At 39.6% G+C, this 26,442-nt stretch overlaps 2 protein-coding genes across 7 annotated transcripts in view; one reads left to right on the top strand and one right to left on the bottom strand.

The window, feature by feature from the left end:
- Positions 1–19,096, top strand: part of LOC135499187 (ovarian-specific serine/threonine-protein kinase Lok-like) — a 90,183-nt gene extending 71,087 nt beyond the window's left edge. The window contains exons 15-18 of the mRNA XM_064789852.1: positions 5,912–5,974; positions 6,511–6,573; positions 7,120–7,182; positions 12,078–19,096. Of these exons, the coding sequence (XP_064645922.1) occupies positions 5,912–5,974; positions 6,511–6,573; positions 7,120–7,182; positions 12,078–12,349 (461 nt within the window). The 3' untranslated portion in view covers positions 12,350–19,096. The remainder of the gene's footprint in view (positions 1–5,911; positions 5,975–6,510; positions 6,574–7,119; positions 7,183–12,077) is intronic.
- The window catches only part of LOC135498884 (uncharacterized), a 500,658-nt gene extending 475,829 nt beyond the window's left edge, over positions 1–24,829 (bottom strand). For all 6 annotated transcript variants that reach the window (XM_064789395.1, XM_064789393.1, XM_064789396.1 and 3 more), the window contains exon 1: positions 24,426–24,829. The gene's annotated coding sequence lies outside the window, so the exon portion shown is untranslated. The remainder of the gene's footprint in view (positions 1–24,425) is intronic.
- Between the last annotated feature and the right edge of the window lie 1,613 nt (positions 24,830–26,442).

Here is a 26,442-nt window from a genome sequence, read left to right as displayed (position 1 = left end):
ACTTTAGACCAAAGCAGGGCCAAAGGGCAGCAACGTCATCCAAGCTTGTTATGATATTACCTATTACTCGTTATACTAACCATACTAACCATATACCTTATATAGCTTACTAATCATCACGTGACCTGTATCTTTATATATCTTAGTTACTTTAATAAACTGGCTAATACCTGTCGACCGTTGTGCGTGTTGCATCTATGCCTGAGCAAGAAACAGAACATGGTGTCAGAAGTGGTCACTCTTCGACGATCAAAACGTTCTTAGGGTGGACTATCAGTATTAATGGACTATGTCATCCGATGACGAGACAGAGGAGGAAAACACGGGCCCACAAATACTCATGGGAGAACGTCCGAATCTCAAGCCGCCGGCACCTCTTGCTCTAACGGGGAATATTTCGGCGAATTGGAGGCGATGGAAGCAGAAATTTACGATATTTCTAACGGCATCACGGATAACGGAGGAACCTATCAAGGTCGCTCTTCTTCTCCACTCAATCGGAGATGAAGGACTGGAAGTTTTCAATTCATTTGGATTACCTGATGATGTCGAATACGCCCCGCTTATTCAAAAATTCGAGGAATATTGCACGCCTCAGAAGAATGTAACATTTGAACGCCATAGATTCAATTCAAGGATACAGCAGGAAGGCGAGTCCTTTGACTGTTTCCTCACGGATATAAAAATAAAAGCCAAGGACTGTGAATTTGACACTCTAAGAGACTCCTTAATAAAGGATCGCATTGTATTTGGCATACGAATGGATCGCACGAGGGAACGTCTGCTTAGGGAGAAGGAACTCACCCTCACCAAGGCGATAGATATATGCCGGGCAGCTGAGTTAACCAAGGAACAGATGAGTTCGCTGTCTAACGGACAGCGGCGTGATGAACAGACTGACAAAACAGTAAATGCAGTAGGCCGACAAGGATACAACAAAGCCGCCTCGGGTTATCATAACCAATCAACGTATAAAGGCAGCGGACCCAAGTGCGGGAATTGCGGGACTTTTCATCAACCATGGCAATGTCCTGCCTATGGCAAACAATGCAAGGGTTGCAAAAGGCTAAATCACTTCATCCGCTGCTGCAGGTCAACCAATAAACAAGTCCACAGCGTAGAGGAGGAGGACAATGATGGTACGTACGAGTCTTTGTTCATTGGCAGCATCAATCAGTTAAAGGGAACAGACGAGTCTGATCAACAATGGCTAACGAAACTGAAGATGGGTCAGCGGCAGGTTTTCGTGAATTTGAAGATAGATACGGGAGCACAGGCCAACGTGCTGCCGTATGACATATTCAAGCGGATCTGTAACAAACGAGATCTCATAAAAACGAAAATACGGTTAACCACTTACGACGGAACACCGCTACCGGTGGCAGGGAGTTGCAGGATTCGATGCATATACAAGGATAACACATTTTACGAGGATTTCGTAGTAGTGGACAAACGCAGTGATCCGGTCCTAGGGCTTCGCACGTCTGTCAAGATGAATTGGCTTCAACGTATCGATACGCTTAATAGGCCTACGTCCGATAGTGAATGCATACTCGACGAATATAAGGATATATTCGAAGGTCTTGGTTGTCTAGATGTGCCAGAGCATCATATTGAAATTGATCCATCAGTGAAACCAGTGATTCATGCGCCGAGGAAATTTCCCATTGCAATGCAGGATAGATTCAAAACTCAACTTGATCGATTGGTTGGTATGAATGTGCTCAAAAAAGTGGATGAGCCCACTGATTGGGTAAATTCAATTGTGTTAGTTGAAAAATCAGATAAATTGCTACGTATTTGTTTAGATCCGAAAGATTTAAACACTGCTGTGAAACGGGAGCATTTTCCATTGATCACATTGGATGAGATTAGCACTAAACTCGCTGGGGCGAAGTACTTTACTGTTCTTGACGCGTCCAATGGATTCTGGCAACAAAAGTTGGATACGGAAAGTTCTATGCTCACAACATTCAACACATGTTTTGGGAGGTATCGCTTTCTCCGTCTTCCGTTCGGAATCTCCTTGAGTGCTGAAGTGTTCAATAAAGCAGTGACGCAGATTCTGGAAAATTTGGAGGGAGTCATCAGCTACATCGACGATTTGTTAGTCTGGGGACGCACGAAAGAGGAACACGACGAGCGACTTAGGAAAGTATTGGATCGCCTACGGGAGAAGGGGTTAAAGCTCAATAGACGCAAATGCAGAGTTGGACTCTCAGAGGTTGTTTACATAGGAGGATTACTAAGCGCAGATGGGGTCAAACCGGACCCGCAGAAAGTGCAAGCAATCGTGGATATGCCTCAACCAGATTGCAAGGCCGCATTACGCAGATTTCTAGGACTAGTAACATACTTTGGAAAGTATTTGCCGAACTTGTCAGACATTACGTCACCGCTCAGGCAGCTTCTTCCAGAAGATGCTGAGTGGGCTTGGCTGAAACAGCAGTCCGATGCTGTAGCGCAATTAAAAACAATGTTGACAACAGCACCAACGCTGAAATTCTATGATGTAACAAAACCAGTGACATTGACAGTTGATGCATCTCAGAAAGGACTAGGTGGCGCCATTTTGCAAGATGGGGCACCGATAGCTTATGCGTCAAGGGCATTAACGCCAACCGAACAGCGTTATGCCCAGATTGAAAAAGAAACATTAGCAGTTGTGTTTGGGTGCGAGCGTTTCCACCAATTCTTATATGCGCGGAATTTTGACGTCAAATCAGATCACAAACCACTTGAGTCAATTCTTAAGAAACAACTTGGGCAGGCACCGCCCAGAATTCAGAGATTTCTACTGAGGTTGCAAAAGTACACTTTCAACTAGCGTTTTGTGCCTGGTAAGGAAATGTATGTAGCTGACGCGTTAAGTCGAGCATACTTGGAGGACTCAGATCATGATAATGAACTCTCACAGGAAGTCCAATTACAAGTTCATGCGCTAGTGTCTAGCTTACCAATAACCGCAGGAAAAGCTGATGAGCTAAAACGTGAAATACAAACTGACTCTGAATTGCAGACATTGTATAAAACTATAGAATCAGGTTGGCCGGAAAATTGTTCTGAAGTTCCAGATGTCGTGAAACCATACTGGAACTGTCGCGATGAACTATACATTACTGAAGGATACATATTCAAAGGACACAAAATTGTGATTCCGCCATCAATGCGCAAAGACATGCTGCAAAAAGTGCATGAGGGACATCTAGGAATAGAAATGTGTCGAAGACATGCGCGGGAGGTCATATATTGGCCAGGACTAAATAGTCAAATCGCTGAAATGGTCTCAAAATGCACAACATGTCAGAAACATTGCAATAAACAGCAAAAGGAACCGCTCATGTCGCATCCCATACCGCAAAGGCCGTGGCAAAACATATCTAGTGATCTATGTGTGGTCTATGGGAAGGACTACTTAGTGATAGTTGATGCGTACTCAGGCTATTTCGAGATAGCACTGCTTGAGGACACTACAAGTGAAACCATAATCAAACATTGTAAATATATATTTGCGCGCCATGGAATACCTGACGAATTCTTCACAGACAATGGTTCTAATCTAGTTAGCCGGAACTTTCAAGCTTTCGCAAAAGCATGGGAATTTAAGCTGGTGACATCATCACCAAGATTCCCACAATCAAATGGACTAGTTGAAAAAGCTGTGCAGACCGTCAAGAAAATTCTCAAGAGAAGCTTCTCCACAGGAGAAGACCCGTATCTAGGACTTTTAGCATACAGGAGTACACCACGTGAAGCAGACATGGCATCGCCTGCCAAGTTGCTTATGGGTAGAAACCTGCGCACGAGGTTGCCAACGGCAAAGGCATTCTTTGATGGGAAGTCTAGAGCACTCAAACCCCTAAACCCCGGCGATAATGTTATCATAACCTCTCCGGATAAACAGGGATCCCCAGGAATTGTGGAACAGCAGACATCTGATCCGAGATCATATCTGGTCAGAACAAGGAATAACACTTTGCGACGTAACCGTAGACACCTCCGCCAGGTGCCCAGGGGCAGTATCCAGGAAAATGACCTGGAACAGGAAATTGAAGATGTAGACTCTGACGCAACAATCTCTAATGAAAGACTAGAATCTCGTGAGAATGAACTCCTCATAAACACTACGCCTGACACCCCGCAGTTAGTTACAACAAGGTCAGGTCGTCTAGTCAGACCACCGGATAGATATGGTCATTAGTTCAACTTATGCTAAAGTTACTCAACTCAACAGATGTGAATAAACTGATTAATTAGAGCAGACCAGCCTCTAATCTCTTGTGTTTAGGTTTCGGAAAATGCGTGTGGTTCTCATATAACTTTTAAATGTTTATGTTTTATTATTAGCGTGACCTTAGTTCAGTTCATAGTTATTTTCATTCAGACATAACAAGGTGATTTACTTGCAGACTATTTGGATTAATCTTTATTCAGCGTCTCGTGCGATATGAGTTTTTGATGTTTGTAATTGACTCTTGGATTTGCAGTTAACTATTTTGTGTTGCTTTGCTTCCTCTCCGTAAGGGGGATGTTATGATATTACCTATTACTCGTTATACTAACCATACTAACCATATACCTTATATAGCTTACTAATCATCACGTGACCTGTATCTTTATATATCTTAGTTACTTTAATAAACTGGCTTATACCTGTCGACCGTTGTGCGTGTTGCATCTATGCCTGAGCAAGAAACAGAACAAAGCTAGACAGCAATAAGAGAGAATAAATTATCATTACCTTTTATGTCATTCAAGAATCATGCATTTATGTGAAAATTGTAAAACAATCCTTTTACACACATTTTAATTACAATTTTAGTGTATTTTGGTCCAGGAGCCCAGGGTTCAACATCCTGAAACTCAGGCCAACACTCGGCCCTATCGACCGAGCTTATGCCCTGAAAAAAAGCTTCCAGCGGAATTGCCGGCTGTTTACTGATATCACAACACACCCGCCGTTCGATGATAAATGTGTACCATCCGTGTCTCAAAACCACATTTCAAATGAACACAGTGAATACCAACTGCTGTTTAGTTACTCAAGAAGTCATATTGTTCTTTTGTGGGCATTTATCTACTTTTTATCGAAGGCGAGAGAGTTTGCTTGCTCCTTACAAAATTGTCTATTAGATCGTGTAAGATCAAGAAATTCCGCACGTGCGTCCCATGCTTTTGAAATTTCAGCCAATGATTAAGAACGCGTTTTAGAGACGGCGATTGTTTTCAATAGTAACTGAGTTTCTCGGAATGATGTAGGAGCCATTTTCCTTGCACGGAGCAGATTTGTCCGCCTCTTCCCGCGAATACAATCGATTTATTCCAGTGTCAGTAACTTGTGCGAGAGGGGAGGAGGATACAACTGACTCTGGATTTTCGAGGATTGGGGATATTGGGGTTCTGTAACCTAAAATGGTCCGTTTAGATTTTTGTAATGCCAACACTAGACACTTTTGTCTGAGTACATGCTTTCAGAAAAGAACGATTTTGAAATATTTCAACAGTGTAAGTGTCCATGTCAAAAATCCAGATACGATTCTTTTTAAAAGATTCTTAGTAAAGATCGTATTCGTTTCTGTGTACGTGAACATGTACATGGGTTACAAGATTCTTGTAAGATTATTTAGTTCAGATTTTTTCAAGATTCTTGAAGAATGTACATGACTTGTACATGTGTAAAAATGAATAACGTATCAATGAAGACTTCTGTAAGACTCTATTTGAGATTTGCAACCAGGTGAACGTAGGTACATGCAATCATTCCTTGCAAATGATAATTAAGAAAGCCAGCTGTCATCAATACTTGCTTTATGATGTTTTGTTTGAAATTAAGTGATACACGCCATTTTGATCACGGCAAATATACATTAAAAAAGTTGTTCAACTTAAAACGATAGCATTTTCATTGCAGTTGTTGGCGGTGGAAGTCGTTATTTACATCCTGTTTCTTCTTTCGGTGGCTTGGAAACTGCAGGTACATCTTACTCAATGCAACACCTAAAACGGTGTAGGTCAAAAAGTGATACTTCTGATGTTGTTACCAAAATGAGGAAAAAGTCTCTGATTTTCCATAGGACTGTCTTTTGTGAGAAAGTAGACGAAATGGACACTAGAGGACATAATTATATGCCCGTTCATCGACATTATACACAGGCGAAATTGTCGATTATCAAATCTATATAAAACAATTACATGCGAGATAATCTGTATGTTTTTATTTTACTGAGTTTTGAAGACTGCTACACTATCAGACTATACTAAAATATGCACATTGATCGCTTGTTCATTTGCTATTTTTGCATGTGCGGACAAAATCATGCAGAGATTTGCAACCAGGTGAACGAAGGTACATGCAATCATTCCTTGCAAATGATAATTAAGAAAGCCAGCTATCATCAATACTTGCTTTATGATGTTTTGTTTGAAATTAAGTGATACACGCCATTTTGATCACAGCAAATATACATTAAAAAAGTTGTTCAACTTAAAACGATAGCATTTTCATTTCAGTTGTTGGCGGTGGAAGTCATTATTTACATCCTGTTTCTTCTTTCGGTGGCTTGGAAACTGCAGGTACATCTTACTCAATGCAACACCTAAAACGGCGTAGGTCAAAAAGTGATACTTCTGATGTTGTTGCCAAAATGAGGAAAAAGTCTCTGATTCTCCATAGGACTGTCTTTTGTGAGAAAGTAGACGAAATGGACACTAGATGACATAATTATATGCCCGTTCAATGACATTATACACAGGCGAAATTGTCGATTATCAAATCTATATGAAACAATTATATGCGAGATAATCTTTTTTATTTTATTTTACTGAGTTTTGAAGACTGCTATACTATAAGGCTCTACTAAAATAAGCACATTGATCGCTTATTCATTTGATATTGTTGCATGGGCGGACGAAATTATGCAGAGATTTGCAACCAGGTGAACGAAGGTACATGCAATCATTCCTTGCAAATGATAATTTAGAAAGCCAGCTATCATCAACACTTGCTTTATAATGCTTTGTTTGAAATAAAGTGATACACGCCATTTGGGCCACGGCAATCACGGCAAATCTTCATTAAAAAAGTTATTCAACTTTAATCGGTAGTATTTTTCATTTCAGATCTTTACCATGGAAGTTATAATTCAGATGATTCTTCTTCATCGGATGACTTGGAAACTGCAGGTATATCTTACTACAATGTATATGCAACTCCTAAAACGGCGTAGGTCAAGAAGTGATACTTCTGATGTTGTTGCCAAAATGAGGAAAAAGTCTCTGAGTCACCACAGGACTGTCTATTGTGAGAAAGTAGACGAAATGGACACTAGATGACATAATTATATGCCCGTTCAACGACATTATACACAGGCGAAAGTGTCGATTATCAAATATTTATGAAACAATTACATGCGAGATAATCTGTATTTTTTTTATTTTACTGAGTTTTAAAGACTGCTATACTATAAGACTATACTAAAATATGCACATTGATCGCTTATTCATTTGCTTTTGTTGCATGTGCGGACGAAATTATGCAGAGATTTGCAACCAGGTGAACGAAGGTTCATGCATTCTTTCCTTGCAAATGATAATTAAGAAAGCCAGCTATCATCAACACTTGCTTAATGATGTTTTGTTTGAAAAAAAGTGATACAGAATTGTTTACTGATATCACAACACACCCGCCGTTCGATGATAAATGTGTACCATCCGTGTCTCAAAACCACATTTCAAATGAACACAGTGAATACCAACTGCTGTTTAGTTACTCAAGAAGTCATATTGTTCTTTTCTGAGCATTTATCTACTTTTTATCGATCCCGGGCCGAAGGCGGGGAGGATGCTTGCTGCTTACAAAAATTGTCGTGTAATATCAAAATATTCGTGTAATATCAAAAAATTCCGCACATGCGTCCCATGCTTTTGAAATTTCAGCCAATGATTAAGAGCACGTTTTAGATACGGCGATTGTTTTCAATAGTGACTGAGTTTCAAGGAATGATGTAGGAGCCGTTTTCCTTGGGCGGATCAGATTTGTCTGCCTCTCCCCGCAAATACAATCGATTTATTCCAGTGTCAGTAAGGGGAGGAGGATACAACTGACTCTGGATCTACGAGGATTGGGGATATTGGGGTTCTGTGACCTATAATGGTCCGTTTAGATTTTTATAATGCCAACACTAGACACTTTTGTTTGAGTACATGCTTTCAGAAAAGAACGATTTTGAAATATTTCAACAGTGTAAGTGTCCATGTCAAAAATCCAGATACGATTCTTTTTAAAAGATTCTTAGTGAAGATCGTATTCGTTTCTGTGTACATGAACATGTACATGGGTTACAAGATTCTTGTAAGATTATTTGGTTCAGATTTTTTCAAGGTTCTTGAAGAATGTACATGACTTGTACATGTGTAAAAATTTAATAACATATCAATAAATACTTTTGTAAGACTCTATTTGAGATTTGCAACCAGGTGAACGAAGGTATACAATCGTTCCTTGCAAACGATGATTAAGAAAGCCAGCTATCATCAACACTTCCTTTGTGATGTTTTGTTTGAAATAAAGTAATACACGCCATTTTGGCCACGGCAATCACGGCAAATCTACATTTAAAAAGTTGTTCAACTTAAAACGGTAGTATTTTCATTTCCGCCCACCCCCCTGTCTGACTACGATGCATATTGGCTAATACCGTTTCCCTTTAAATCGGTCAATGAGTTGTAATTGGTCGGAATTATTCTATCCCGTGGTATATTTTGGACGCCTTGGTGTGAATTCTTCTTGATTTTGTTACAGAAAGGAATTAATCAAAAATAAAACTTATTGGCCACCTGTGGTTATTCAGTGCGCCACGATGGTTTTTCCCTCTGTGCATGCTCATTCAGCAGACCTGGTGGAAGAGAGGGTGCAGTCATTTAAAGCAAAAGCAAAGAGATTTGCCCCAGTGAGCCCTTCCTGAGCAACCCGAGCATAATATACTTACAGTCCGGACGCAGTGGACCGGCCTCATCCCTCACCCTATCAACCATTGCAACCAGTGGAGAGCTTTCTGGAGGTCATGTATGGATCATGCGCTGGGCTAATGAATCATTATATTTCATCTTGTACTCTAGTAATTCATTGAATTGAGATTCACAATTGATGAGCCAGTGACAGTTAGATATTTACTACACACTTTACACATACAACATAGCATACACGTTAGGTTGCTTCGAATTTCATCCAATTTTACAAAACAAAAGTTCTCCAAAGCTTAAAATTAGTCGTTTTGGATACCCGAGACCGCTAGGCCACGCCGATCGAAAGAGTGGAAAAGGAGAAAAGAACCAGAATCATGTCAAGAAGTTCTATTTTGCGTATTTTGATAAAATACGCTAATAATACCTATTTTAATAAAATACGCTAAATAGAACTTCTTGACATAATTCGAATTCTTTCCTTTCTTTCCTCCCCAGTGCATGGTAATATCGTAAATGTTGAATATAATATGGATTTTTCTTGAGTAAATATATGGTCTGCACTGCACTGTATTGTCGTGAATTCCCAAATCTCCAAGCCTGGCCATGTTCACTGTCTCTAAGTAATCGACTTTCACTCACTGATGAGAGTACAAGACATAACATCTCACGCTTGGCCATTTTGCATTTGATGAAAGGCTTACTGGACTTTGCGCAAAGTAAGCAACGCAACGCAACAAGCGCAATGGGGGAGCGACCATTATATTCGACCGCTTCAAGTTCTGTTCCTAATAAATTAAACCAGGGGCTAACACGGCCACAGAATACCTCCAGTGGATAGTGCTTTGGTCATGGTTTATCTTGAGATGTACTCTTTTGTGTGGTGCAGATTTGAGCCCCCTGTGTACTTCAATACGTAACATATATATCTTCCATCTGCCACGCTGGCGCCACCTATCCATCCCCACGTCGCAAGATAATAGTCCCAGTGATTTGCACTTTAGCCCCTCTATTCATGATCATAGCGGCAAATGTATGCTTAGTTAGATGCTGGCGCCTCCTATCGATCCCCATGAACCAGGCGAAATTGATATTCCAAACTACCCTTATGTCACATGCTAGACCCTTTAACTGCCAGTGATTTGCACGGGTAGGTTCCTCTATGGCCAAGGCAAATATATGCTTGGTTAGATGCTGGCGCCACCTATCCATCCCCATGAACTTGGCCAAATTCATATTCCAAACTATACCATATTGTGACAAGATAATAATCCCTTTATCTGGCAGTGAATCACCTGCAACTAAATAAAGTATGCCTTCGCTTCGACTGCCAATCCATATTATAAAACCTAATGTGTTCTGTGTCATGGCTTGTATGTGCTCGACTTATGTGTGCTGCTTGACTCAAGCTTGCGTTTGGCCTTTTTTTGCAATGATAACTCCCCATGTAAGCATGACCCTAGGATGACCAGGCTGTGTATTGTATATAGGAAAATATACCTTGGCTGCTTTCTTTGCGAAAAGTCCAGTAGGCCACTATGGATAGCCTTCATATTTCACCATATTTAGCTCACCTCTTAGCAGAGGTGAGCTTATCCCATACCGTGGCATCCGTCGTCCGTCGTCGTCGTCCGTCGTCCGTTAGCAGGGCACGTTTCGTAACTGTTAGAGCTATTGAGTTGAAACTTGGTACACATGTACCCTTATGTAATGACACCTTGGAGACCAAGTTTCAGTCCGATTCGTTTCATGGTTTGGCCACCAGGGGGCCAAACGTTAAAAGTGAAAATATGCAATATCTCCCTTAATAGTAGTCGGGAAATTTTGAAAAAAATATGGTACGTACTTCTAGCAAAGGTGCATCATATATCCTCCGGGTTTTTGATTTGACCTCCTTTTCAAGGTCACAGAGGTCAAATGGTGTAAATTGGCCGTTAGGATGTAACGATGGCACGTTTCTAAACTGCAATGACTATTGATACCAAATTTGGTACACATTTACCCCTTAGTCAGGTGATCTCAGGGACCGAAGTTTGGTCCAATATGATTCACCACTTGACCACCAGGGGGAAAAAATCCAAAAACCTTAAAAATGTGATTATTCCTTAACTTCTTGCCCGATTGCCACCAATTTGATATCATGGGTACATCTAACCGCCATACAGTATATGTCACACAGGTTTTTAATTTGACCTTCTTGTCAAGGTCACAGAGGTCAAATGACGTAAATTCGCCGTCAGGACGTAACTATGGCACGTTTCTTAACTGCAATGACTATTGGTCACAAATTAAGTACACATGTACCCCTTGGTCAGGTGATCTCAGGTACCGAAGTTTGGTGCGATCTGATTTGCCGTTTGGCCTCCAGGGAGGGGGCCAAATCCTAAATTCATCAAAATGCCATTACTCCTAGTAATGACTTGCCCGATTGGCACCAATTTTATATCATAGGTACATCTAATTCTAACAACCATTCAATGTATCACCCGGGTCTTCTTTGATTTGACCTACTTTTCAAGGTCACAGAGGTCGAATGTACTGTAAATTGGCCATTTTGGGGAAATTGTAATTGCTTGGACCTACATCAAACCTAACACTACATGACACAATACCATGCTCTTTATCCATCTTTCCTCCACATGAGGTGAGCACAATGGCCCTGGCCATTTTTTATTAGGTAAACGTTGTATATTTCGCACTCGACGCGGATTTTGCAGCACTGACGAAGGGTGGTAACCTTTAAATATAACTGCCCTGCGATGGTGGGGATTTCCCATATTTATTATGTTACCGATATCGGCTGCTGACCCTCTGTATACTCTGTTTTGACGTGGCCCTGAAGCCACTGTTAACAAATATTAAAGTATTTTCTTTTCAATTGTCCATCAAATGTAGACCTTCAGCATCCTTTACACAGTTGCCTCAACATTACAACATTCACGCTGAAATCTCCGTTCCCAAATTGAAAATTATTTCGTTATCAAATTAATATCTGATTCCATCATACGGATTATCAACTTGATTTTGTAAAGTATTTGTGAGTGAATCGTGCTTCTCCATTATTTAAACCATATGAAATACAAACTGGTATGATGTTTACTTGCTTTGCGTTTCAGTCGCTGGTATCACTTCAGCCGCTAGTGGAAAAGCTGGTCTCTCTTCAGCTGACAGTGGAAAAACAGGTACCCCTTCAGCCTACAGTGGAAATGAAGGTATCTCTTCAGTCGACAGTGGAAATGCTGGTTCTTCTTCAGCCAACAGTGGAAATACTGATAACTGCTGCCGACAGTGGAATTGCTGGTCTTGCTTTAGTCGAATGTGGAAATGCAGGTATACCTCGGCAGCCGATGGTGAATATGCCAGTATCCCTTCTTCTGACAGTGCATAACGAGACAAACAAAGAAGGTAATTCGTTCCATATTATTTTTCAAACATGCTAATGGATGGTATAAGGTTAGGGCACATAATTCGGATACATCAAACGCTATATAAGTCGGCTAGTTTCCCCAAAAGATGCTCAGCCTCAAAGGTGCGCACAGATCAGAAAGAGGCGAATTGTAATGTAATAACTGTAGCATATAGACGCACTGGGTCTCATGTTTTAACACAGATTGTAAACCTATAAATGTGCTTGCCTCTATATTTTTGCGATTCACGAAATGAAAAACTAAGAACTTGTTTTTCGAGGACTTTTTGGCAGAAGAGTAGACGATTTTATTTCAGTTTTTCCGATAAAAATAGATTTTTGCAAATTTTTAGTTTCACTAATTAAACGAGATTACATCCGAATTCGCAAAAATAAAGAGCCAGGCCATATTGTACAGTTACAGTGTCATTATATGTCAAAGCTGAATTTGATTTCTTTTTGTACCCAAGAAACTTATGTTATATTGAATTTCTATTCATACTCCAGTGTAATACTATTATACATTATGAGACGTGCTCTGGCAAGTGTAGGCGACTAGAATGTGGAGAAAAGGGAGAAAGGGCTACGATTTTAAAGATATTTTTCCTCGAAATTATTTGGTGTACAAGTCACAAGGACTTCCTTTTAAATAAAGTTCGTAGTGTATTTTATAGTCGAAAACATCAGATAGGGTGATGTGATGGTTTTCATGAGTTCTGTGCACATAAGCAGCCTATTCCAGCGGTAACTCAATATCCCAAAGTGATAACGACATGTTAAATGTTTCCAAGTTTTCCAAGGTTACACTATGCGTATTTTCAACTGTGTTTGTTTTATTGAAGCCAAAGAATTGTTCCATTTTACCAACTTTGGCCAAATGGTTGTTTCCGTGGTGCAGTGGTCATTGCGAGCTTCTATGCTTCCATCCCAGGTCATGAATCAACGCCAGATCGACGTCGAATTGACGCCGAAATTTTAGAATTGACGTCGATTCCTCGAGAACATTTCTACCGACTATTTCTAGGCATCAAATCGTCGATAACGCAGACCGATTGAAACTATACGTGTTTTGATTTTCTGTCGATCGTATCTAAGGCATTTCGATGTTCTGGCGAGCAACGAAATGTTGTGAAATGACCCTCAAAAATATTGCCCGACTCTGCCAGAGACATTTCAAGGTCCGATTTTAGCATTGCTTCGCAAATGAAAAAATGAGTATCATATCGCTGTATATTTCAGCATTATTACTATTGGTCCCTCCGAGTTGTTTAAGTGATCAATATTGACGTCGCGCACTGGTGGTAGTGATTCACATGGGTAAATGTGAATCAACGAACCCTGCCATCGCGGGATTAGAGAACAGATGATTTTGTTGCGAACAGTATGTTATCCTGGGTCATGATAATGTCGAATCCTAACAAACAAAATCATGTTTAGATGTTAACCAAGTGTCGGGTGAGGAGTGTGCATTGACTGCTGCACCACACGAAACAGATAGTTGAAACCTGCCCTAACCCATTCATATTGTATCAGCAGTGTTGTATGTATTGTACTGCATCATATTTCATATACTCTAGAAGCAAGATGTACTTTAGGCATACGGTATTAGCAATGAGCAAACTGTATATCTTATATAAGCTTTATATTTTAGACATTAGTTATAGACAATGACAGAACTGTATTTCTTATATGTATGCTCGAGAGGCTTGATGTTTAAGGCACAAGGTCATGAAGGTATGGGCCACGAGAGAACTGTATTTCTTATGATCGTGAATGGACGTCAAGCTTGATGTTTTAGGCATACGGTATCAACAATGATAGAACTGTATTTCTTATGATCGTGAATGGACGTTAAGCTTGATATTTTAGGCATACGGTATTAACAATGATAGAACTGTACTTCTTATGATCGTGAATGGACGTCAAGCTTGATATTTTAGGCATACGGTATCAACAATGATAGAACTGTATTTCTTATGATCGTGAATGGACGTTAAGCTTGATATTTTAGGCATACGGTATCAACAATGATAGAACTGTATTTCTTATGATCGTGAATGGACGTCAAGCTTGATATTTTAGGCATACGGTATTAACGATGATAGAACTGTATTTCTTATGATCATGAATAGTCGTGAAGCTTGATATTTTAGGCATACGGTATTAACAATGATAGAACTGTATTTCTTATTATCGTGAATGGACGTCAAGCTTGATATTTTAGGCATACGGTATTAACAACGATAGAACTGTATATCTTATGATCGTGAATGGACGTCAAGCTTGATGTTTTACGCATACGGTATTAACAATGATAGAACTGTATTTCTTATACGCTCGTGAAGCTTGATATTTTAGGCCTAATCAGTGTGTGCATTATTTTTGAACTCGACAAACTTGTGACCCAGACAGTAAAACGAGTCAAAGCGAAGAGAAAACAAATTTTTGGTTGCAGTTTCTTTTTGAAAACTCCATTTCGTGAGATTCAGAGTGACGTGAAGACGTCTTTGCTTGAAAATTGATACTTTTTGGTGAGAATAATTCATGCTGAGTAATGCAGTTCCCATTTTCAAGTGCATTTGTATCCAAAAATTCACCTGGTAATCGACATGCAATGTTTTACTGGCTGCGTCACATATTCTGATGCGTATTGTATCATAGAAACGTAATGTTTTGCTTGCATTGTGTGAATTGTATTTCTATTTGTACTCTAGAGAAACTTATTATTATCTTGATGCATAAGGGCCGTTGTATGAATGGTATTCCATTTCTGTGCTCTCGAAGCTTGCACCTAAACATTGTTCGGCGCGGCTTATTCTAGCGGAGAGCAAAGTTTTACACAAATAAGATCACTTGTAAAACGTTCCTCTGAAGTCAACAGTATAGTGAGTTTTTGCTATCTCGTTCCATGAACCGATCAACCGAGATTGAGCGACTGATGCGAATAACTTCATCAATTTCTGAGCTGGTTTTCTCCATCTCAAAACCGGATTTTGTCCACCAGGCCTTGGTACCCAGTTGCCGAACCGTGATTCAGAATAACATCCAGAAATTCGTGCGGTATACATTCTTTTACACGATAAACTGGCGAGAAATAACACAAAGGTTGGATCTTGTAACCGGATTTTGTCAACCAGGCCTTGGTACCCAGTTGCCGAACCGTGATTCAGAATAACATCCAGAAATTCGTGCGGTATACATTCTTTTACACGATAAACTGGCGAGAAGCAACACAAAGGTTGGATCTTGTAACCGGATTTTGTCCACCAGGCCTTGGTACCCGGTTACCGAACCGTGATTCAGAATAACATCCAGAAAGGTTGGTTTGTAAACCAAGAGGGCTGATGATAAAACAGGCCGAAATCTTGGTTGTGAATGCCTGCATGCATTTCTATACGGGGAATACGAAACCGTTTTTGATATTTCTGATAATGAGAACGGGAACGAGGACCGTTTTCGGTGTAACGGGATAGCGAAACCTCACTCATAAGACTATTCAGATGTCGGTAACATATCCTTCTTTCCTCTAGAAACTTTTTATAAGAATTTATACGGTTTGATTTTAAAATCTTCTTGTGTTTAGAGGAACGTTTCACAAAAGGAACACTTTAATGAAATGTTGATCTGAACCAGAAGCAAAAGTCCGCAAACCATAAGACTATTGGTGGAAAATGGAATTCTACAATGAGTACAATTCAATGCATATGGGCCATTGTGTTAATTATATTCTAGAATCTTAGGATTTTTATGCTTGAACTATGTGGACAGTATGTCTTTTTGTACTCTAGAACATGTAACTAATACATGACGCAGGACAGCATAACAACACATTGACCAGGAAAGGCGATTTTGAGTTAAAAGTTCTTTTCATAAATCTCCGTTGTAGTTCACGACCAAGATGGTAGTGCAAAGATCTCACCAGCTTAACATTTGACAATTTGATGGGAAACGAATTGATGCTTATCAGTTACGTACATATATTTCCAATTGCATCCTGCTAAACAAGATACTTGTGACATTATGTTAATTTTGCTGTATACTGCGTCACGTATTTTGATACATATTGGGCCACTGTGTTAATTGTATACTCTTTAGAAGCGTGTAATATTGTTATACAAATAGGGATTGTGAGAATGATTTCTCGTGCTCTAGAGAGAAGCATGTACTTTTTGATGTTTAAGGCATACAGAATGGACAATGGGAAATATGTATTTCTTATACATGCTTGTGAAGCTTGATATTTTAGGCATACATAATGGACAATGGGAGAGATGTATTTCTTATGTATGCTTGTGAAGCTTCATATGTTAGGCATACGGAATGGACAATGGGAGAGATGTTTTTCTTATATACGCTTGTGAAGCTTGATATTTAGGCTCAATCAGTGCGTGCTTTATTTTTGAACTCGACAAACTTGTGACCCAGACAGTAAAACGAGTCAAAGTGAACAGAAAACAAGTTGGGTTGCAGTTTATTTTTGAAAACTCCATTTCGTGAGATTCAGTGTCACGTGAAGACGTCTTTGTTTGAAAATTGATAATTTTATGGGAGAATAATTCATGCTGAGTAATGCAGTTCCCATTTTCAAGTGCATTTGTATCCAAAAATTCACCTGGTAATCGACATGCAATGTTTTACTGGCTGCGTCACATATTCTGATGCGTATTGTATCATAGAAACGTAATGTTTTGCTTGCATTGTGTGAATTGTATTTCTATTTGTACTCTAGAGAAACTTATTATTATCTTGATGCATTAGGGCCGTTGTATGAATGGTATTCCATTTCTATGCTCTCGAAGCTTGCACCTATACATTGTTCGGCGCGGCTTATTCTAGCGGAGAGCAAAGTTTTACACAGATAAGATCACTTGTAAAACGTTCCTCTGAAGTCAACAGTAATAGTGAGTTTTTGCTATCTCGTTCCATGAACCGATCAACCGAGATTGATCGACTGATGCGAATAACTTCATCAATTTCTGAGCTGGTTTTCTCGATCTCAAAACCGGATTTCGTCCACCAGGCCTTGGTACCCAGTTGCCGAACCGTGATTAAGAATAACATCCAGAAAGTTTGGTTTGTAAACCAAGAGGGCTGATGATAAAACAGGCCGAAATCTTGGTTGTGAATGCATGCATGCATTTTTATACGGGGAATAGGAAATCTTTTTTGATATTTCCGATAATGAGAACGGGAACGAGGACCGTTTTCAGTGTAACGGGATAGCGAAACCTCACTCATAAGACTATTCAGATGTCGGTATCCTTCTTTCCTCTAGAAACTTTTTATATAAGTGTTTATACGGTTTGATTTTAAAATCCCCTTGTGTTTAGAGGAACGTTTCACAAAAGGAACACTTTAATGAAATGTTGCTCTGAACCAGAAGCAAAAGTCCGCAAACCATAAGACTATTGGTGGAAAATGGAATTCTACGATGAGTACAATTCAATGCATATGGGCCAGTGTGTTAATTATATTCTAGAATCTTAGGATTTTTATGCTTGAACTATGTGGACAGTATGTCTTTTTGTACTCTAGAACATGTAACTAATACATGACGCAGGACAGCATAACAACCCATTGACCAGGAAAGGCGATTTTGAGTTAAAAGTTATTTTCATAAATCTCCGTTGTAGTTCACAGCAAGATGGTAGTGCAAAGATCTCACCAACATTTGACAATTTGATGGGAAAAGAATTGATGCTAATCAGTTACGTACTTGTATTTCCAATTGCATCCTCTAAACAAGATACTTGTGACATTATGTTAATTTTGCTGTATACTGCGTCACGTATTTTGATACATATTGGGCCAATGTGTGAATTGTATACTCTTTAGAAGCGTGTAATATTGTTATACAAATAGGGATTGTGAGAATGATTTCTCGTGCTCTAGAGAGAAGCATGTACTTTTTTATGTTTAAGGCATACAGAATGGACAATGGGAAAGATGTATTTCTTATACATGCTTGTGAAGCTTGATATGTTAGGCATACATAATGGACAATGGGAGAGATGTATTTCTTATATATGCTTGTGAAGCTTGATATGTTAGGCATACGGAATGGACAATGGGAGAGATGTTTTTCTTATATACGCTTGTGAAGCTTGATATTTAGGCTCAATCAGTGCGTGCTTTATTTTTGAACTCGACAAACTTGTGACCCAGACAGTAAAACGAGTCAAAGTGAACAGAAAACAAGTTGGGTTGCAGTTTATTTTTGAAAACTCCATTTCGTGAGATTCAGTGTCACGTAAAGACGTCTTTGTTTGAAAATTGATAATTTTATGGGAGAATAATTCATGCTGAGTAATGCAGTTCCCATTTTCAAGTGCATTTGTATCCAAAAATTCACCTGGTAATCGACATGCAATGTTTTACTGGCTGCGTCACATATTCTGATGCGTATTGTATCATAGAAACGTAATGTTTTGCTTGCATTGTGTGAATTGTATTTCTATTTGTACTCTAGAGAAACTTATTATTATCTTGATGCATAAGGGCCGTTGTATGAATGGTATTCCATTTCTGTGCTCTCGAAGCTTGCACCTATACATTGTTCGGCGCGGCTTATTCTAGCGGAGAGCAAAGTTTTACACAGATAAGATCACTTGTAAAACGTTCCTCTGAAGTCAACAGTAATACTAATAGTGAGTTTTTGCTGTCCTGTTCCAAGAACCGATCAACCGAGATTGATCGACTGATGCGAATGACTTCATCTATTTCTGAGCTGGTTTTCTTGATCTCAAAACCGGATTTTGTCAACCAGGCCTTGGTACCCAGTTGCCGAACCGTGATTCAGAATAACATCCAGGAATTCGTGCGGTATACATTATTTTACACGATAAACTGACGAGAAGCAACACAAAGGTTGGATATTGTAACCGGATTTTGTCCACGAGGCCTTGGTACCCGGTTGCCGAACCGTGATTCAGAATAACATCCAGAAAGGTTGGTTTGTAAACCAAGAGGGCTGATGATAAAACAGGCCGAAATCTTGGTTGTGAATGCCTGCATGCATTTCTATACGGGGAATACGAAACCGTTTTTGATATTTCCGATAATGAGAACGGGAACGAGGACCGTTTTCGGTGTAACGGGATAGCGAAACCTCACTCATAAGACTATTCAGATGTCGGTAACATATCCTTCTTTCCTCTAGAAACTTTTTATATAAGTGTTTATACGGTTTGATTTTAAAATCTCCTTGTGTTTAGAGGAACGTTTCACAAAAGGAACACTTTAATGAAATGTTGCTCTGAACCAGAAGCAAAAGTCCGCAAACCATAAGACTATTGGTGGAAAATGGAATTCTACGATGAGTACAATTCAATGCATATGGGCCAGTGTGTTAATTATATTCTAGAATCTTAGGATTTTTATGCTTGAACTATGTGGACAGTATGTCTTTTTGTACTCTAGAACATGTAACTAATACATGACGCAGGACAGCATAACAACCCATTGACCAGGAAAGGCGATTTTGAGTTAAAAGTTATTTTCATAAATCTCCGTTGTAGTTCACAGCAAGATGGTAGTGCAAAGATCTCACCAACATTTGACAATTTGATGGGAAAAGAATTGATGCTAATCAGTTACGTACTTGTATTTCCAATTGCATCCTGCTAAACAAGATACTTGTGACATTATGTTAATTTCGCTGTACTGCGTCACGTATTTTGATACATATTGGGCCACTGTGTGAATTGTATACTCTTTAGAAGCGTGTAATATTGTTATACAAATAGGGATTGTGAGAATGATTTCTCGTGCTCCAGAGAGAAGCATGTACTTTTTCAATGGATATATAAATCAATTTCTGCTAAATGTAACCTTATAGACGTTGAGTGCGTAAAAGCAATGAGGACGTTATTGCCAAAGCGTGGCTGCAATAGTTACCGATACAATATGTCTGTATCGTTGCTCATAATTTATATGAAATTAAATTGAATCAAATCAAATCAAATTAACTAACTTTTGTGGATGAAGTTGACATGGGCTGGAGATTTTTGGTGTATTTGACCGGTAAATGATGCCGCCTTTTGGCAATAAATTATCTCAGCGTCAGTGTGAGGATTCTCTTGTCAGAATTGCTTTCGCTACTGATTGTCTAATTGTCAATCTGTCAGTAAACGGTCTTGGTAAAACACGGATTAGTTGGTAGACGAATTCAGGCAAGTGACCTACCGCACAGCCCTTTTTGGCTCAAGGTCAGGGGAGTCTATACGATAGCCCTGTGTCCGTCGTCGTCCGTATCCTGTGTGGCACGTTTCTTAACCGCTTGTGCTATGAACATGAAACTTTGTACACATTATGACCTAGGTCACATTACCTCTGGCAGCGAATTTCGGTCCGGTCTGATTCTTCACCTGGCTACCAGGGGGCTAAAACCAAAAACTTAAAAAGTGCGATAAATCGTTTATTACTGATTTGTTTTTGCTAAAATTTCATGGTGGGTACCCCTAGCAAGGATACATCACATATCATACGGGTTTTTGATTTGACCTACTTTCCAAGGTCACAGAGATCAAGCTCTAAAATGTCACTGATAGTGGCACGTTTTGTCTTTATTTGTCCTATAGTCTTTAAATTTGGTATGTAGACGCCTGTTACGTAGCTCTACATGTTGACAAAAAATCAGGTCGATGTGGCGTACTTTTCAAGGTCACAGAGGCCGTTTGTGTGTAAATATGGCACGTTTCTTAACCACTAAAGCTATGAACTTTAAACTTTGTACACATGACCCCCTAGGTCAGATGACTTGTGACACTGATTTTCGGTCTGGTCTGATTCTTAACTTGGCCACCAGGGGGCCAAAACCAAAAATTTGAATAGTGCCATATGAATGATCTCGCTTATTACTGACTAGTTTTTGGTAAAAATTTTATGGTATACTCTTAGCAAGGATGCATCACATATGATACGGGTTTTTGATTTGACGTACTTGTCAAGGTCACAGAGGTCAAATCGTGTAAATTGGCCATTTGAGCATAACTGTGGAACGTTTGTTAACCCCCAAAGCTATGAACTTAAGACTTTGTACAAAGTACCCCCTAGGTCAGCTGACCTCTGACCCTGAATTTCAGTCCGTCTGATTCTTGACTTGGCCACCAGGAGGCCAAAAGTGAAAACCTAGAAAGTGTGATATCTCGCTTATTAGTGATTCGTTTTCAATAGCATTTTTATGGTAGGTTCTCCTAGCAAGGATACATCGCATATCATATGAGTTTTTGATCTGACCTGCTTTTCAAGGTCACAGAGGTCACTGAATTTCGATCTGATCTGGTACTCAACTTGGCCACCAGGAGGCCAAAATTAAAATAGGTAAAAAGTGCAATATCTCGTTTATTAGTGACTTGTTTTTGATGATATTCTTATGGTACTTACTCCAAGCAACGATACATCACATGTCATACCGACTTTGGTTTGACCTAAATACTATACATGTACAATGTTTCTTAACCTGGATGAATTCCAAAGCACCAAATATCTATTCGGTGAGTACAATGGCCCCTGGCCGTTTCATTTTTTTAGGCAAACTTCCGTCATCAACTTTTGTAATACGGACATTTTCTTCACTACTTGTATGTCATATGGACCAAGGTATTATTCAATGTATTACGAGGGCGGATCAAGAAGATTTTTAAGAACTTGATATAACTTTTTGCTGCTGAGGCGAAACCAGGGCCTGCATCATGCTGAAATCGCTTCATATTGTGGCCACTTTCACATAAATGTTGATGTTTTATCGCTATCTGTTGACCCTTGAGTGGCAATTGAATTCTGACTAAAAACAGGTGGTGCATTTTTGACAAACTTGTTATGAAAATTTTCAGTATCTAAAAGTCACTACCATATTTTCCTTCAGGCATATACTAATCATTATACCAGAGCACTTTCTACTCATGGCTCTTCGTCCCTAGCACAATTCATACAAGGGGGCTTGTATAAACTACCTGTTTGTGACTGAGTTTTTTTAGCAGAATTTCACCAAATTCAACACTTAAATGAAACATCAGATATTAAAAATAACTGGGAATCAAAAGCCACTTGTTACAACTATAAAGTACATCTGGATGCTTTTATTTAATGCTTAACACGCATTCGACTAGCATGATTGAGGCTGATCAAATGTAATTAAAGACTGATGATTGACGTATTTGAAGAATTCGACCAGAATTCACGACATTGCCAAGTGTCATCAATATTATATTGAATAACAATGGTACATCTGGTTAGCCCAAGTGACCGATATTTACACATTTTATAAATGCTTGTTTCTACTCACTGGTGCAAATATTGGCTTTTGAAAAATAACGGAATATATTTTAATATATTTTATGAGGGTTTTTCAAACTTTTCGATTTTCAGAATTCAAAGGCTGCACCCAACCTCTGCTAAATAAGCTGCAGTTCCAGTTATTGTAGGAGTATGGGGATAATTTTAGATGCGCTTAAGAGAGTTGCATCATTGGAGCAAAATTTTTTTCCAAAGTCTGTGATAACCCCTTTTGAAATAAATGCCCCATTGTTAAAACTTATTGAACCGTCCTCGTATATAGCCAGAAGGCCACCTTGCTCTATCAAATTGGCTGGCTTGGTATAGAATTTCTGTCCTTCACTCCTTGGTTGCCCAAATGGTGAGATTATTCAGACTGTCATCCCAATACTGTCTACTCCCTTTAGTTTAGAATGCCGTGGCCAACATGGACAATGTATTTTTCACTCTGCTGAGCGCAACAGAGCGATGACGCTGTCAGCTGGTTGCAGCTTCATGCACTGTTCCTCCCGTGCTTCCAGAAAAGAGCTACATTGTATATTATGAAGCGCTTAAACAATGTAAGAACATCAGTAGGCCTACTTGTGATTTTTGCTCGCAAGTAATAATGAAGGAAGTTATCTTTATATCACCTCAACGATTGTTGTATGCTGATGGTGTAAAATAAAGTGAAACATGCCATATTGGCCGCGGCAATCAATTGTAAAAAAGTAGCAGTTGAAAATATCACAAAGAAGCAAAATGACACATACGGTGATTCTCTGTACACGCTTTTGATTGGACGAAATAGGTCGTTTGCTGCATATTATTATATTTTGAACATGGTATTATATTGAATGAATGCTACAATGTTGGTGGTGCATATCTATAACAAAAAGTAGAATACGAGGGTGGTGGTAAATCATATATAGAAAAAAAGAATAAAGTATATTATTCGCATTTCAGTGTTGTAGTGAGTCATTTGCGTGAGAGAGTTGCAGCAACCAGCACACTGTCAACAGACAAATGTTCGTGCTTCTTATCAGCCAAAATTGCTGAAGCAAATATCCACGGCTTTTATTTTTTTGTTGATTTTGAAATTTCGATCAGTTTTTCGAATCTAAAATTTTTTTTTCGCGATTTTTATTTTCGCGAATATAGGCTGTTTGCAAATTCTGCGAAAAAAAACCCTGTGTAAATTAAGGGGTTTACAGTACGGATGGATCACATGAGTATAACGGCGATCTGATGTGATCGCTACGACTGGTACTTGTATGTTTCTATTTCCCTGATCGTTCTTGTCGGCTGAAGTGCATCAAAACTTCTTCCCGAACCCCCCCCCCCCCCCCGATGACGTGCCCCAGTACAACGCGATTTGCGAACAGCTAAAAAACGGTCACCCAGGTCACTGAAGTTCATGGCATTTTTTGTCTGGTCATCAGAAGGGCTGGACTCGCCTGCAGGAGGAGGGGGGTTATGACGAGAGCGGAGAAATGACAATGTCCGGAAATAGATTATCCGACAATCGAAAGTATATAATTTTTACGAAGTTTTCTCACCCAGGCAAAAAAGGTTCCTTCACTTTTTTTGTTTTTATAATTACTTCGCCGGATGGTCGGTGTTCTAGCCAACATCTTCCGGTATTAGCCTACAGCTGGCAGAAAGCATGATTGATTGATCAAAACTCACCCCGTACTCAATGCAGCCAGCGACAAGTTTTTTGGGCGCAGCTATAATTGACCTCCCATACAATAAGGCGATGTGAGGACTGTATCTATAAAGTACTAAAATGTCACAAACTTACCACAGCCTGGTTTCTTCAATTCTCTATGAGTCCACTTGCTGTCGATCCTGGCTTGGCGAGCTCCACATTTACGATACGATTGAATAGATCCTTCCAGAATCCATTCACATTCACGTGGTTTAGAATAATACGAATATACACGATTCCGAATACGACAACATATGTACACGAACAAAGTTCACAAAGATCTCATCGGCCTATCCGAATCCAAATAAATCAATGAATAAAATGTTACTCACGTTCTCCGTATTGGAATAGAACGATCTAAATGATTACGGGGCAACTCGGCCTATTACCAACTCGGCCCACCAACTCGGCCTGGGTTATAAATCATCGGTTTATTGGCATAAGTTTTCCTTATATTGTTTTTTTTTGTTGCTATATATATAGGCCTACTATTTATTCATTCCTGTTGGAAATTTGAAGAGAATTCATCAAGATTTGGAGGATAAATCCATGAAATCACAGTCATGAATGTGCTACCGCGACTTTTCCACACTCGCCGCCGTTATTTCATGGATTTCTCCTTCAAATCCCAATAAATTTTCTTCAAATTTCCAACAGGAATGAATACATAGTAGGCCAAAATATACCAACAAAAAACAAAAAAATATAAGAAAAACTTATGCCAATAAACCAATGATTTATAACCCAGGCCGAGTTGGTAGGCCGAGTTGGTAATAAGCCCCCCTTTAGGAGGGGCTCTTAAGATACACGTGTGTGTGGGAGTATATACTGATTTGATGAGAAATAAAGAGAGTAAATATTGTATATCCTACAAACAATTTTTTTTGGTATTTTTCTGAATTAACTCCGTTGAGTTTACCGATTTCTCCGCAATCTTCCGGTGGTGGTTGCTATCCCATTGGTTGAAATTAATTTAAATCTTCATGGGAATTCGCTACATCATATGCCTAAGAAATTGGCCAATTATAATATTTTTATTAGAGAAATATCCGTCCTAAATAATGACAGAAAAGGGTGGTTTATTTCAATTTTGTGTCGACATGGTCGAGGTCACGTGACATAAAAACAAAACAATCGCACACACCCGTCCAAAAAAGGCACTTTAAGAAAAACAAATACGTTTTTCCTGCTTAAAACCACACTGACGACTAAGTTATTTTAGTCAACTACCCAAATCTGAAGTATCAAAATGAATTACAAACCAGAACTAGCTCTATTTAGCAAAAGTTGCGTGAAAAATTCGGGTGAGCGACATTCTGAACCCTAGCGGCCAATAATTTTACTTTCAGCCGTCTGCTCCAGTACGGTCTCGTTAGGGAGTTTTTCCAAAATGTACGCGATGATGACGTGCCCCATTAACAGGACGTGACATCTATTTTAAAATGCGTTTCCAAAGTGAATGCATGAGGACAATCCATTTAAGTGTCGTATATCACTGGAAACGCCCGATTCCCGTGAATAAGGACAATCACAATGTATTACATTACCAAAACAAAAATGTGTCGGAAGGAACTATATGGATGGTCCCATCGCACCCCCCCCCAGCAGTATGACACAGAAGGGCTAGTTGACTGTCCACCGGGGGGGGGGGGGGGGGGGTTTGGGGGGAGCTTCCCCCCAACGCACTGGTAAAAACCTATGTCGACGGAGGGGGGTTTGGGGGGTGTCCCCCCATTGTAACAGCTGTAGTTGTTAGAGCTTGCACTTAACATATGCTCGTAGGGGGGTTCGGGGGAGCTCCCCCGACCTAAAGGGGGGCTCACTAAGTCCTTGACTTTACATATTAGGCCGAGTTGGTCATACACCATCTAAATAATCGCGGGCGGGAGGCCTCCCTTCATGAGCCACGGCGGGAGAAAATAGTGACGGCAAACACTGCACAAAAACGTCCGTTTATGCTCCCTACAAAACGATGTCTCTACCCGACATCAATATCTCCAGAATATACGATATCCACTCTTTCCGCTCATCCAATTCTAGCCTCCTCCCTATCCACAACGATCTGCCAAAATGCCAGATTTAAAAGTCCCGAAAAAAAAGTAGAAATTAG

This window comes from Lineus longissimus, chromosome 14 (genome assembly GCF_910592395.1).
Source record: "Lineus longissimus chromosome 14, tnLinLong1.2, whole genome shotgun sequence".
NCBI lineage: Eukaryota > Metazoa > Nemertea > Pilidiophora > Heteronemertea > Lineidae > Lineus > Lineus longissimus.
Note: the sequence above shows the minus strand (reverse complement) of the source record. Positions and strands in the feature narration are given on the sequence as shown.